Below are 15798 nucleotides of genomic sequence, written 5' to 3'. Positions count from 1 at the left end.
TATGTGAAGAGAAAAAGATTAGTGAAATCAAGTGTAGGTCCCTTGCAGTCAGAAGCAGGGGAAGTTATAATGGGGAACAAAGAAATGGCAGACAAATTAAATGCATATTTTGGTTCTGTCTTCACAAAGGAGGACACAAATATCCTCCCAGAGATGTTGGAGAGCATAGGGTCTGATGAGAGGGAGGAACTGAAAGAAATCAGTATTTGTAGGGAAATGGTGTTGGGGAAATTGATGGGATTGGAGGCCGATAAATCCCCAGGGCCTGATAATCTACATCCTAGGGTACTTAAGGAAGTGGCCCTAGAAATAGTAGATGCATTGCTGATCATCTTCCAAAATTCACTGGAATCTGGAACTGTACCCATGGATTGGAGGGTAGCTAATGTTACCCCACTATTCAAAAAGGGTGGTAGAGAGAAAGTGGGGAATTACAGACCGGTAAGCCTGACATCAGTAGTGGGGAAAATGCTAGAGTCCATTATAAAGGATGTAATAGCTGAGCACTTGGAAAACAGTGACAGGATCGGACAAAGTCAACATGGATTTACAAAAGGTAAATCGTGCTTGACTAATCTACTGGAATTTTTTGAGGATGTAACTGGGAAAATAGATAAGGGAGAACCAGTAGATGTGGTGTATTTGGGCTTTCAAAAGGCTTTCGATAAGGTCCTGCATAAGAGATTAGCGTGTAAAGTTAAGGCACATGGGATTGGGGGCAAGGTATTGACTTGGATAGAGAACTGGTTGGCGGACAGAAAGCAGAGAGTAGGAATTAACGGATCTTTTTCCGAGTGGCAGGCAGTGACTAGTGGGGTACCGCAGGGATCAGTCCTTGGACCCCAGCTATTCACAATATACATTAATGATCTAGATAAGGGAACTAGATGTAATATCTCCAAGCTTGCAGACATCACAAAGCTGGGTGGGCGTGTGTGCTGTGAGGAGGATACCGAGAATCTCCAGGATGAGTTGGACAGGTTGGGTCATTGGGCAGATGCATGGCAGATGCACTATAATGTGGATAAATGCGAGGTTATCCACTTTGGTGTCAAAAACAGAAAGGCAGACTATTATCTGAATGGCAATAGATTGGGAGAAGGGGAAGTGCAACGAGACCTGGGTGTCCTTGTGCACCAGTCGCTGAAGGTAAGCATGCAGGTGCAGCAGGCGGTGAAGAAGGCAAATGGTATGTTGGCCTTCATAGCAAAAGGGTTTGAGTACAGGAGCAAGGATGTCCTGCTGCAGTTGTACAGGGCCTTGGTGAGACCACACCTTGAGTACTGTGTGCAGTTTTGGTCACCTTATCTGAGGAAGGATGTTCTTGCCATGGAAGGAGTTCAGCGAAGATTCACAAGGCTGATCCCTGGGATGGCAGGAATGACGTATGAGGAGAGATTGGGTCGATTGGGCTTATACTCACTGGAGTTTAGAAGAATGAGAGGGGTTCTCATCGAAGCTTATAAAATTCTGACAAGTCTGGACAAACTAGATGCAGGTAGCATGTTCCCGATGGTTGGAGAGTCCAGAACCAGGGGTCATAGTCTAAGGATAAGGGGTAAGCCATTTAGGACAGAGATGAGGAAGAATTTCTTCACCCAGAGAGTGGTGAACCTGTGGAATTCTCTACCACAGAAGACAGTTGAGGCCAATTCTTTAAATATATTCAAGAAGGAGTTAGATATATTTCTTAGAGCTAAAGCTATCAAGGGATATGGGGAGAAGGCAGGTACGGGGTACTGAGTTTGGATGATCAGCCATGATCTCATCGAATGGCGGAGCAGGCTCGAGGGGCTGAATGGCCTACTCCTGCTCCTATCTTCTATGTTTCTACACCTGTTGAACTTTTGGGAATCGCAAGGAATTTCGTTGACCAAGTCATTTTTATTTGTCAGAAATTAGATTCACAATAGTGATGTGTTTATTAATGAGCTGCTATAAAGTTGCGCCTGTTTTTACAAATGTTTAAATTCTGATCGTGCTCATGTTTAAATATTTCAGATGCAAGGTTGACCTTTTGACGTTGCCCAAAGAACAGACAAACCGTTTGGAGCTGTTGCTGGAGAATGGACAGGGCTCCGTGGTTTTGCTGGTCACACTCCCAGCTTATAGCGGAGTCTCCATCTCTGACCCGTGTGCCAGCCCACTAGACGATCAGACAGAGCGACGGCAGATCAAGCAGAGATATGTAAGTTCACTATAAGACCAGAGTCGCTTTAAAGTGGCTTGACTTCATGCCGCAGGTGCACACTTTTCAAACCGGTTACAGAAGAGGTCCATTGCCATCGGATAAGAGAAGAAAATGGACTAATCATTACTTCAGGCTTAAAGTTTAAGTTTAGCACAACAGCAACTTGTTGAAGGTCTGTCTGAAACTTATTTTCCAATAACAGACCTACAGATCCAATTTACAAAGTTGCCAACTATTCCTTTGGGGGAATTTTAACCTCCAAAAACGGGTGGGTTTGGGTCGGCTGAGATGTAAAAATGATAAAATCTGAATCCTGACTCCGACCCATCCACTTGCGGTTTTAACGGAGGCGGGACGGGTGGGGCGGGAGTGGTGCAACCAACCCACTCCCTGGAAGCTGATTGGTCATTCAGATATTATAACGAGGCTGTGTGCCTCATATTTAACCACCATTTTAAATTTAACCCTAGCTGGGCAAGTTTTGCAGGCCTCGGGAAACCCGGCAGCTTAAACGGAAGTCAGGACTGCTGGATCCAGGAGGTAAATGCTTGATCCAGCTTACCTGCGTCACCCACCCACCCCGTGGTCGGACATCTCCCCCACCGACCGTTCCGATCTCCCTTCTGGCCTCTGATCTCCTCCCTGCTCCAGACACTGACCATCCCTCTGGCCTCTGATCTCTTCCCTGCCACCTACTCCACCCCAGTCTTTGCGATCCTTCCCTCCCTCCCTCCCTCCTCTCGGCTCCCTAGCTGTGGCCTGGTGCCGACGGCCTACCTGCCCGGCAGCCAGCCAGCCAGCCTCTCAATCTGACTCGCTGCGGCTGGGGAACAGAAACAAAAAATGGTAATCAGGTTCCTGCTGAATTTAACGTTCTTCCCGGTTTCCCGATCACAAAATTGCCCCGCACCCCCGCTCCCGCCCCACCTCCGAGATAAGGTTGGGGCCTTTGTATCAATTCAGGCTTTCTCCCAACACTCTTACCTCATGTTCACAGCAAAAGGGTTCTGTAAGCAGACGCCAGGGTGGGGGGGTGAAGTTGGTCTTTGCCAGTAAATTAAGCCCGGAGTTCTTATCTCCATTAAACAAAGGCGGCGAGAGAAACTGAGATGCTGCTCTGAAGAATGGAAGTTTGGCCGAGAATTCCCTCCGAGCCCCTCCCTTTTTAAGCGAGGGTTCTGCCAAAGTTACAGCAGGAGAGTGGGAGAAGCGCCAAGGAAACTCCCGCCATATGTTTTTTATTTATAGCTTAGACTAACCTAATGGATGATGAGAGTGATGTGCTGGCTATTTATTCTCTGTACAATTTAGTGAGTGTTTTAATTTTAACTTTGATTCCCAGAGTTTGAGGAACACTTTGCGGGATAGGAGTGACATCGGGTTTCTGCAGGTGCAGGTGATGAAAGCCTGTAATCTCCCGTCTGCAGATTTTGCAGGTACTTTATTGTGAACCACTTTATCTCATATCCTAGGCCCCTCTCTGGTGCCCTCACTTGCTCTCTACCACTCCTTCAGTCTTTGTCAGCTGTGGCTCAGTGGGCAGCGCTCTCGCCTCTGAGTCAGAAGGGTTGTGGGTTCCAGTCCCACTGCAGGGACTTGCGCACATAAATCTAGGCTGGCACTCCAGTGCAGTGCTGAGGGAGCTCTGCACTGTCGGAGGTGCCGTCTTTCGGATGAGACGTTAAACAGAGGCCCCGTCCGCTTCCTCAGGTGGAGGTAAAAGATCCCATGGCACTATTTCGAAGAAGAGCAGGGGAGTTCTCCCCGGTGTCCTGGCCAATATTTATCCCTCAATCAACATCACAAAAACAGATTATCTGGTCATTATCACATTGCTGTTTGTGGGAGCTTGCTGTGTGCAAATTGGCTGCCGCGTTTCCCACATTACAACAGTGACTACACTTCAAAAAGTACTTCATTGGCTGTAAAGCGCTTTGAGATGTTGTGAAAGGTGCTATATAAATGTAAGTCTTTCTTCTTTCTTTGACACCCACTCTGCAATTCTTCTGCTGTGTCTTCACCTTAACGTTTCTTTCATTGTGGGCCATTCTGATATTGGATCAGCTGCCCGGGCTGATGTCACCCATCTTACACTTGCGTCCAAAATCAAAATGACCCCATTGTCTCTACTGCTCTATTTGTGCCACGTTTTGAATCTGTTGCCTGCTCGTCTTTTCCTCATTTCCCCATCAGGTTTTGTCACAATAATTTTCTCATTGCTGCGTTATCTTTCCACTCCTGTTCTTTTCATCAGATATAAATATATTCCAGTAAACCATACCTGAACCAGGAATTATGTAAATGTGCTTGTTTATATTTTACATTTCAGAGCCAGACCTTTATGGCATTGCATTAAGCCATTGCCTCAACGTCCTTAATTAGCAATGACCTTCTTACCCAGTGCATTTAATGAATGAAAAGGCAAGAAAGAAAGAACTTGCATTTATATAGCACCTTTCATGACCTCAGGATGTTCCAAAACCTTTTACAGCCAATAAAGTTCTTTTGAAATGTCGCCGCATCGCAGCAGTGACTACACTTCAAAAGTACTTCATTGGCTGTAAATCGCTTTGGGACATCCTGAGGTCATGAAAGGTGCTACATAAATGCAATTTCTTTCTTTTTTCACTGTTGTAATGTCGTAAAATTGGCAGCCAATTTGTGCATTGCAAGGCTCCACAAACAGCAATGTGATAATGTCCTGTTTTAGCTCTGTTGGTTGAGGGATCAATGTCGGTCAGGACACCGAGGGGAACTCCCCAGCTCATCGTCAAAATAGTGCCATGGGAATCTTTTACGTCCACCTGAGAGAGCAGACGGGGCCTCGGTTTAACGCCTCATCCGAAAGACGGCACCTCTGACGGTGCAGCACTCCCTCAGCACTGGCACTGGAGTGTCAGCCTAGGATTTGTGCTCAAGTCTCCAGAGTGGGACTCGAACCCACAACCTTCTGACCCAGAGCCAAAAGTGTGGGTATTTCCGATAAGGAATTCGGCAACCAGTTTAAAATAGGCAGGAAACATTGGAGTACAGAGTAGCAGGATTTGCCAGTTTGTGAAGAGATACTTCATATTGTCATTAAATATATAGATATGGAAGTGCTGGTGTGCACAGACTTTGGCAAAAGCTAACTGTGCTAAGGGGCATGAAACCAGGTTGTAATAGAGGTCTTTAAAATTATGAAAAATTTTGATAGAGTGAATACAGAGAGAATGTTTCCACTTGTGGGGAAGAGCAAAACTAAAGGCCATCAATATAAGATAGTCCCCAAGAAATCCAATACAGAATTCAGAAGAAACTTCTTTACCCAGAGAGTGGTGAGAATGTGGAACTCGCTACCACAGGGAGTGGTTGAAACGAATAGTATAGATGCATTTAAGGGGAGGCTAGACAAGCATCTGAGGGAGAAGGGAATAGAGGGTTACGCTGATAGATTTAGATGAGGAAAGACGGGAGGAGGCTCGAGTGGAGCATAAACACCGGCATGGACTGGTTGGGCCGAATGGCCTGTTTCTGTGCCGTATATCCTATGGATTCCTATGTACCATGTACCCATGTGAAACTGCCTCTGACCACCCTTTTACTCAGTACTGTATATATAATGTGGAAAATCGAGCGCCTCCAAAATAAAAATTGGATGAGTAATGCAGCAATCCGGAACAAATCCATGAGGCATTTACTTTACATAAGAGGTGAGCCATATTAATGATGCAATGCTGTTCTAAATAAAGATCAGAGGCACTGAGATATTTCACTGTAATATACTGCAGTCTTAATGGTCTGGCAGTGAACTGTGGGAATAGATCACCTTTATTCACCTGCCCTCCTGCCATCATAATGGATTCCTTGCAATTTAGAGGCGTGATTTGGTAGCATATGGTGTCTGCAGTGACCCCGATAGATGTGGTGTGCTCAGTGAACACATCAAACTCTTCTTGCCTCTACGTCAAATGTATTTTCTCCATAATAAGCCTTTTTTGCACTGGGATCAGAACGGTTCAGCACCAGTTCTTGGATTGAAACCATTTGGAGTTCTGCAGAAAACCAGGTTGTAATTGGGGTATCATTTATTACTGTTTTAACTGGTGTACTCCGTATTTAAAGCATTTGGTGATATGATTTGGCCATTAGCCTGCCCACCTGTAATAAAACTAACATTCTCAGTTAAATAAAGTATTGTGCACCTTCTACAGAATGTTGGAATGCAATGCTTAAACTTGCTACCATATGGAGTAGTTAAGGTGAATAGCATAGATGCATGCTAGAGGAAAGTTAGATAAGCACATGAGGAAGAAAGGAATAGAAGGATACGGTGATCGGATGAGATCAAGTAAATGGAGTGGGAGGAGGCTCGTGGCGTAGACCAATTGGACCGAATGGCCTGTTTCTGTGCTGTAAATTCTATTCTAGTATCTGTTCAGGAACCATCAAAACCCTCCTCTAAATGTTTAATTTACAGTTTTTACATTGATGTCATTGTGATGTGGTCATTTTTAACTGTTAGATGATTGCATGTTTGGGTTGATAAATTGTTGCGTAATATTTCCCTCACCTCATCTCAAAACATCTGTCCAGATATCAGCTCCCTTCGCCCTCTCCCCCCGCCCCCCACTCCATCCCCGATGGGTGTCCGGACATCTCTCCAGGTATTTCCTGTATTGCCTCATTTTCCATATGTAGAAATGTAATCAGATGCCCCATCCCCGAGTCACACACCCACACTAGAAAATGTGCCAATATTATTAGAAATGAACTCATCTGTGAGAATAGTCGTAACACAACTGGCTGTAGTTTTATTTTAAAATTTCTAATGAAGGACTGTTGAACTTCCTGACACGTTGACATTCCAACACTGGAGTGGTCCATTATTGGATTTTACCTCAGACAGTTGAAGAGCGGTATAATATTAGTAAACTCATTGAAAATATAAATCTTAAATCTATGTAACTGAAATGTGAAGGTTTTTCAGAAGTGACTGAACAGCAACAATTGATGAGTATCATCTCCGTAAGCGGAAAGGGTATTACAGTAACTTCCTGCCGTCGGTGAAATTCTGGAGAGCCTGAAAGATGAAAATCATTGCAGCACAACCAGAAAATACAACATAACGATGCTGCTCTTGACTGCAGGCCTCAGAAACTCATTGCTGTTTTATCATTTTGACTGATCAATAAGCATTATATTTATCAGTGTGTAGAAAATATTGGGAGAGGTTTCTTATATGTTTCATTGGAGGGGCCCCAATAATTCTAAAACCAACCCTGATTGACTGATTCGACCTTTGGCCTTGTTCGTCAATCATCCAGCTTGCTGTGACTACAGTATACACACACCCACACACATCCATTACTGCTCAACTATCGCTGAGATTGGAAATGTTAGTGGCTGCGTAACAAAGGCATTTCAAAGCTGCGTGCAGCTTTATGCCTTTCCAGAGAATTTTTTTTATTACAAACTGTACAGGCTTATAATAAAATAAAACTTACAATTTGTATCTGTGCCTGATCACGTCAAATTGTCTCAAAGCTCCTCACGCAGCGAATTAGTTTTGAAGCGTGGCGACTGTTGTTTTTTGTAGCTGTTCTGTGCCAGCAGATTCCCACAAACAGAAATGACCGGTTAGGCTGGTTAGGACAGGTCACTGGAAGAACTCCCTGCTCTGAATAGTTTGATAGGATCTTTAACACTCACCTGAATGGGCACATAGTATCTTAGTTTGATGCTTCATCTGAAACCTCTTCCAGCCCTACAACCCTGCCAGATCCCTGCGCTCCTCCAATTCTGCCCACCTGTTCATCGCCCAATTTTAATCGCTCCACCATTGGCGGCTGTGCCTACAGCTGCCAGGGCCCTAAGCTCTGGATTTCCCTCCCCACACCTGTCCGCCTCTCTCTCCTTCTTTAAGATGCTCCTTAAAACCTACCTCTTTTGACCAAGCTTTTGGTCACCTGTCCTATTATCTCCTTAACGTGGCTCGGTGTCAAATTTTGTTTGATAACGCTCCTGTGAAGCATCTTGGGACGTTTTACGACATTAAGTTGCTGTTGTTCATGGCACTGAAATCTTGCATTTGCTGGAAGGAGATGCTGTGTGCATGTCTTGAGTAGTAAATTGTAGAAATTGAGACCGTTTGCACCTGTAAGCAATCCTCGCCCTTAAACGTGAAGCCATATAATTAGTTCTAATTTGTCATCCATATTTTGGTCTCTCTAATAAATAACACACCTTTCAGCTGGAACAAACAATAAGGACTGCGGAGGTAAATGTTATTGTTTGCGCTCCTTCGTAGCACATGATCCCCATTAGTCAGTCCTTAAACATGGTATGGAAGAATTCTTTTGGCGATAGCTCTCTGAGCTGCAATATAAATCATGACACTTTAGTAATAATGCTGGCACTGCCTGCTAGTGGAGCATGTGAACCCGTTCATAAACAGGGAACAATAACAGTGCTACATGATTCATTACCTCATAAGGTGGTGCCTGCTGAAATTTTGTGTCTTCGTGACTTACAGTGTAGTCGGATTCACAAGGGATTCTAGGGAATGACATTTAACCTTGACTGGTAACTCAGTCGGTTATGCTTTGATGCAAAAGTAAAGGAGATTAACTCCACGTGATACCATTATGTAAAATTACTGTCTGCACTTAGCGGTACTTATATTGCTTCATTTTTGCCTTGTAGCTTCCCAAAAGGCAAACACCAACCGTTAGACTTTGCACCATCAGAACACAAGAGCATGTTTGAATTGGTTTATTTATTTTATATATTTTATACATTCATACATACATATGTGTCTATTTTAAAAGGATCTTGATGTGTAAAATAATGTCCCTTTTATTTTTACCGGAGTCTTTGCTGGCAGTAGCCATCGTTATATCGATAGACACACAGTAGCCCTGAAGGTCCCTGGGGTGGGGGGATGCGCAGGGCGGTGTCTCCTGTCGAAGACCAAAGGAGGAGACAGTAGGAACTTTGGAAAAATGATGTAAACAGCGGGAAACAACCTTTCATGTGTTTCTTTCGGATTCCACCCGATTCGCACTGAAGCTACAGCAAATGAATCCCTGAAGAATGTCCGGGACAATGTTCTTATATATGCACACAATATATAAATATATATATTTCTGTATGTGTGTATATGTGTGTATATAAATGTGTGTGCATATATATATATAAATATGTGTGTGTGTTAAGTGTATATAGATATATATATATAAATGTGTGTGTGTGTGTATATATATATATAAAATATGTGTGTGTACAGATATATATAAATGTGTGTGTTAAATGTGTGTGTATATATATATAAATGTGTGTATATATAGATATATAAATGTGTGTGTGTGTGTATAGAGATATATATATAAATGTGTGTGTGTGTGTGTGTATATAGTATATATATGTGTGTGTGTATATATATATATATATAAATGTGTGTGTTTGTTAAATGTGTGTGTGTATATATATTTATATATATATAAATGTGTGTGTGTGTTAAATGTGTGTGTATATATATATAAATGTGTGTATATATAGATATATATATACATATAAATGTGTGTGTGTGTATTAGATATATATACAGTATATATATATAAATGTGTGTGAGTTAAATGTGTGTGTGTGTGTATTAGATATATATACAGTATATATATATATATATAAATGTGTGTGTTTGTTAAATGTGTGTGTGTATATATATTTATATATATATAAATGTGTGTATATATAGATATATATATATATATATATAAATGTGTGTGTGTGTATTAGATATATATACAGTATATATATATATATATATACAGTGTGTGTGAGTTAAATGTGTGTGTGTGTGTATTAGATATATATACAGTATATATATATAAATGTGTGTGTGAGTTAAATGTGTGTGTGTGTGTAGTACTGGATGTTGAGGAATGTTTTAAAAGATTCAAGTGAAGCAAGGGTATAGAAGATTTAAACATATTAGAAAGTTGATCTTTTAGAAAGAAAAAATAGATTGTGAGATGTTATGAGGGAAGGAATATAATGCGGAGAGACCAGCAGAGATTTTGGTTTTGACTCTTTTTAAGCTTAGAGTTACAAGGTGGACAGAACTGAGCTTTGTACTTAGAATGGTAATAATGGCCCGGATTTTGCAGTGGATTATGACGGTGAAACGTCATTACCCCTCTGAAACGGACCGTAACTTCAAGATTTAGCACGTGTGCATCTAAATGCGGAAATCCTGAAGTTGCGGTCAGTCATTCACTGCTCCGACACGGGCTGCGCTGTGGACTCCCACGCTGTTGATTGCAATTGACGAGCCATTCTGGGTCAAAAATGCTGGAAATATAGATTCCAAAGCAAATGTCAAAGGAGTAATGATTTTCCAGCAATATTTGCCAAATCAATATTAATTTTGAGTACTAATAAAATATATTGTTGAAAAATGATCTCCGGAAGAGACAGCAGCTCAAAATCAGTGAAGGTAATTAAAGCATTAACTTGACATGAGATTAAACAGGTAAACTTTATGTGAAGGACATCATGGCCTAGAAATTCATTGACGCCACTTTTGGGGCGCTAAAGTGGGGCGTCCGCTAAAGTTTGCGGCCGCCGCCAAATCTAGGCCACTTCTCCGATATTCATTAGCTTCGCCCTACTAGTTCGGGCGAGCGCTAAAACTGCTGTTGGACGCCACTCTTTGGGTGCTAAGCCGGAGGTGGTGATCGATAGCGCCGAGGCCGGGCGCAGCGCAGGCGCGGCCATCTTGTGACTGACAGCAGACACCCTGGCGCCGGCCAGCTCTTAAGGGGGAAGGGTCGACTGTGTCTGCTGCCACGCCCTGGATAGTGGAGCCCTCCAGCTAGGCCTGAACACTGCTGCTGGACCCAAATAGCGCCTGAAGACATGGAGAAGGCCCGTGACCGTGCGCAGCGCTTCTCAGAGCGTGATCTGAGTGTGCTGCTTGCTGCTGTGGAGAAGAGGCGCCATGTTTTGTACCCGGACAATGGCAAGAAGGCGACGGTCCGCGTCTACAGGAGAGCCTGGAGGCATGTCGCCAGCAAGCTGTCAGCCAACAGCGACGTCCCCAGGACCGGTGCCCAATGCCGCAAAAAGTTAAATGACCTCACACGCATTGTCAGGGTGAGTACCCTTTCCAATGACCTCCTCATCCTTGCATGTGCACCTCACATTATGGGCAAAGGGACCTGAAAGCTCTAATGGCCAGCCTTCATCCAGCAGCTATGGCACAGGCATGAGCATCAATTGCACATTCTGCACCGAACACACTGGCCAAGCTATTCCACCATGGGAGGCAGTGCACAGCAGATCATGGCGACACACTGGCCAGGCTATTCCACCATGGGAGGCAGTGCACAGCAGATCATGGCGACACACTGGCCAGGCTATTCCACCATGGGAGGCAGTGCACACAAGATCACGGCGACACACTGTACTTAGAGGCCGTCCTTTCTCTTGCAGGCCAAGCTGGCGAATAATCGCAAGAGCCGGACTGTGACCGGGGGAGGACGACCCCATATCCAGCCACTCACCGACCTGCAACATCGCGTGGAGCGCCTCATGGGTGGCCGGGTGATTGGGCCCGTTGCATGTGGAGATGCCGACCCTGTTCTGGGAAGCAATGGTAAGGACATCACCTTTTGCACCTCTCTCGTCCCACTTGCGCATCAGATCTACATCCTTTGCCACTGTCCGACCAATGCGCTGAATGCCACCACTCATGCATCCCGCACTGACGCCCTCTCCTCACTCTAAAGCTACTCTTGTGCCTTCCTGCTTTCAGATGGTCAAGAGGAGGTCCCTCAACTTGCCAGTGACAGACCCTCCGAGGAGGAGCAGGAGGAGGAGCAAGAGGAAGGCGGCCCATCAGGGGAACCCTCAGCCGCGGCCACCCAGGCCAATGTAGGGGACACGTCTTCCCTGGAGGGCAGCGTGGCGGAAGTGTCGAAGGGGAGGGGAGCTCCTGGGACCTGCGTGCTGCAGAAAGGCGGGAGGGGGGTGGAAGCTCGGCGGCCTTCTCCCCAGAGGGGGGATGCGTCGGAGGGGAGTCCAATTGCTGGGCCCAGCGGCCTCCAGCAACGCAGGAAGGGTCAGCCAGCTCGGCGGCCTTCTCCCCAGAGGGAGAGTCTGGCTTCCAGTCAGGAGATGCTCTTCGCCGAGGAGATGGAACGCCTCGAAGACTTGTCTGCGGACTCGGAGCGCCGGCACACGGAGCTCATGGCAGCAGTGGCATGGTTGCCTGAGTCCATCGATTCCCTCTCTCGGAGTGTGGCCGAGTTCGGGCCCTTAGAGGCCACCAGTCGGGCGGAATACCGGGCAGATCTTTCAGCGACTGGCCAGGTGATTAGTGGTGCCGTCCAGTCACTGGCTGCTCTGCTGCGGTCAGTGAACAGGTCAACACGGGCACTCACTGCTGCCACACTCGCTGTGTCAGCCAGGCATCGCCAGGGCACCCGGCGCGCTGCAGCAGCACATCGGTCTGTCCCTCGGCAGATTGGTGCGCATGCTGCAGTGCTGGCCCGGGCGAGTGCCAGTGTCTCAGGCGACCAGCGAGCGCCTGCCATCCGCCAGCTTGCCGCCATTCCTCCAGCCGCCACTGCCACTCCCCCAGTGGAGCTGCCAGGAGCTGCTGCAGCGACTGATGCTGGCCAGCCACAGCTGCAGCAATCAACAGCTGGCCGCTCGACGCCCAGACCTCGACTAGGCCGACCCCCAAGGGCATCTGCCGTCACGACATGTGCCCCTCAGGAGCCTGCCCCCAGCCTTGCAGCAGGCAATGGCCTTACTTTGAGGCGGAGCAGCAGGGCGGGCAGGGGCCACCCAAAGATGGCCAAGGCATCGCCCTAGCGGGCCAAATAGTCGAATGTGTGGCCATTTGTGTTTGTTTCTTGAGGCCGAGAATTGGATGTTTGTTTTTTGAAGGCCGATGATGTGATGTTTGTTTTGGACGAAGGCCGAGAATGACGGCCATTTTAGTTGCCCTATTTTGTTAATCCTCCCCAGGTTGTGGGAGCGAGTAATGTGTTTGAGTGTTTTTTGGGGGTTTCATCTGTTTTTGGTTTTCATGTGGGAAGGGCCCAGAGTTTGTACAATAAAGCATTTTATTTATTCACATTGTCCATGTTTGATCTTTGAAGTGTTTGTTGCCTTAACCGGCTGAGGGCTTGCGGAGCGGCTGCAATCATGTTCTATCATTGGCACAAGCCATTCCCTGACAGGGGGCCTAGAAGTGACGTTCAATAAGCCGACGACGGGCGGCCCTTGGACCTTGTGCGTCCCTCCTGGGCTGGTACTCCTCGTCCTCATCGTCCTCATGCTCCTCCTGCTCCTCCTCCTGAGGTGGTGGTCCAACGTGAGGTGGCAGTGCCTGAGTCCTGCGGATAGCCAGGTTGTGCAGCATGCAGCAAACGACAACGAATTGGGAGACTCGATCCTGCGAATACTGGAGGGCTCCCCCGGAGCGGTCGAGACAGCGGAACCGTTGCTTGAGCACGCCGATTGTTTGTTCTATGAGGCTCCTCGTCACTTGATGGCTCTCGTTGTATGCCTCTTCAGCAGGGGTCGTGGGCGCGCGGAGCGGGGTCATGAGCCTGGTACACAAAGGATAGCCTTTGTCCCCGATAAGCCATCCTCTTAGGGGAGGCTGTGCCTGGAACATGTCAGCCACAGTTGTCTGTCGCAGGATAAAGGCATCGTGGCTGCTGCCTGGAAAGCGGGCATTGACAGCTAGGATGCGCTGCCTGTGGTCACACACCAGCTGTACATTGAGGGAATGGTAGCCCTTCCGGTTGCGGTAATCCTCAGCATGCTCAAGAGGTGCCCGCAAAGCCACATGCGTGCAGTCAATGGCGCCCTGCACCATGGGGAAGCCCGCTATCCTTGCAAACCCCACTGCACACTGCTGCTGCTTGTCCAGGGTCATGGGGAAGGAGATGAATTGATGTCTCCTTCTGAAAAGGGCTTCGGTCACCTGGCGGATGCAGCAATGCACGGCGAACTGGGAGATGTTAGCGATGTCCCCAGTAGCGGATTGGAAGGAGCCGGAGGCATAGAAGCTGAGAGCCACCGTCACCTTCACTGCCACCGACAGAGACGTCCTGCGCATCAGCTGTGGCTGCAGATCTCTCTGAAGCAGCCGGCAGATGTCTGTAAGCACCTCCCTTCGGAATCGCAGCCTCCTAACACACTTCGCGGCAGACATGGTCAGATAGGAGGTCTGCTGGCGGTATACCCTGCGTGGGTAAGGCCTCAGTTGGCGACGCCTGTTGCCCCCTCTGCGTCTAGCCAGGGCTGCCACTCTCTCACGGCATCTGTAAGCCCTTCTGGCATAAGGCTGAAATTCAGCGTTGCCACCCAATGCAGCCCCCATTATATGCTGGCAAACACTGAGCTCTGAATGAAGGCTAAGATAATTGGTAAGCTCTGGCCTGAGCCAAAAGTACCTGTCCAAGTGTTGGTCCAAACCAGTAAACTCTCCTCCTTGGTCTCTGTCCAAAAAACCGTTGCACAAGAGTGAATGCTGCAAAATGGCTGGCCTTTATACTGCTGGGTAAGTGCCCTTTAATTAGCGCTCCCCCTGGCCCGGCTGGCCTATGTACCGTTCCACTTCACAGTCGCTCGGGACGCCCGGCGCACAATGGGCCGGCGCGAGTGAAGTTCTGGTTTGGGGCGCACAAAGGGCGTTGCACTATTAAATGACGTCATGATCTGCGCGCGCAGCAGGGCGCGCGCTAAGACTTTGCGCCGGCGCTAAATGTGTCCTGAAGTTGGGGAGAGGCGCAGATCGCGCTGCGCCCGGGCAATAAGTGCCTAGCGCTCGAGATCTACTCCCCCTAAGGCGCTAACGGCTGGCGCGCCCAACTGAATTTCTAGGCCCATGTGTCTTACTGTGCATTTTAAATTGAAAGGGGTTAAATTAGGCAAGACAAGGGGGAAAAAAACTAAGTGAGCTGCAGTGTATCGTGATGGGCGAAGCCACGAATTTCTGGAAAAAAAATATTTTGCTTAGGAGAGGAAATTTGAGGCAATATTCAAGGAGACTTTCTGAAAACTATACCACAGAGTATGAGATGAGGAACTCCAGATGACCTTAGAAGGGCCCCATTTTAAATAGTGCCAGTTTTTTCAGGAGTGTTTTATTATTGGTCATTTAAGCCAAACAATGTTTTTTAGTACCAACTGGTTCAAAAAGAAAATCCAATGTCAAACTTCTAGTTCATTTTATGACATTGAACTTCTGATTTGGAGCCCAGCGCTTAATCAACTCGTGCTTTCCTTCAGATTAATTATGCATGGGTCAAGATTCAATTGTATTTGTAATCGTTCTATTAAAAAAAACCATTTAATTTTTGATTGTAAATTTTAGGCTGTGTTTGTTCAGTGTATTCATCTTCTCTTAAAGCTTTGAATCTTTTCTTGACTTTTTGTGGCGCATCGGGATTTTGAAGGGTTCCACCATTGTAATATCTCCTGTTGAAACTAAGGGCGGGTTGCAGACTAATGGTTGAATAGTCATGGATGCGTGGTCAGGGCGAAATGAAAAGCATGAGCTGTTAAACCGAGGCCCCGTCGGCCCTTTCAGTTGGATGTAAAAG

At 46.6% G+C, this 15798-nt stretch overlaps 1 protein-coding gene across 3 annotated transcripts in view; it reads left to right on the top strand.

Moving 5' to 3' along the window:
- Positions 1 to 15798, top strand: part of LOC147100112 (multiple C2 and transmembrane domain-containing protein 2-like) — a 538576-nt gene that overhangs the window by 340080 nt on the left and 182698 nt on the right. For all 3 annotated transcript variants that reach the window (XM_085968827.1, XM_085968825.1, XM_085968826.1), the window contains exons 11-12: positions 2002 to 2188; positions 3534 to 3627. In XM_085968827.1, the coding sequence (XP_085824953.1) occupies positions 2002 to 2188; positions 3534 to 3627 (281 nt within the window). The remainder of the gene's footprint in view (positions 1 to 2001; positions 2189 to 3533; positions 3628 to 15798) is intronic.

The sequence above is a fragment of the Somniosus microcephalus genome, chromosome 27 (genome assembly GCF_052327205.1).
Source record: "Somniosus microcephalus isolate GS21.2 chromosome 27, FLI_Smic_1.0, whole genome shotgun sequence".
NCBI lineage: Eukaryota > Metazoa > Chordata > Chondrichthyes > Squaliformes > Somniosidae > Somniosus > Somniosus microcephalus.
This window is presented reverse-complemented; position numbering and strand designations above follow the sequence as displayed.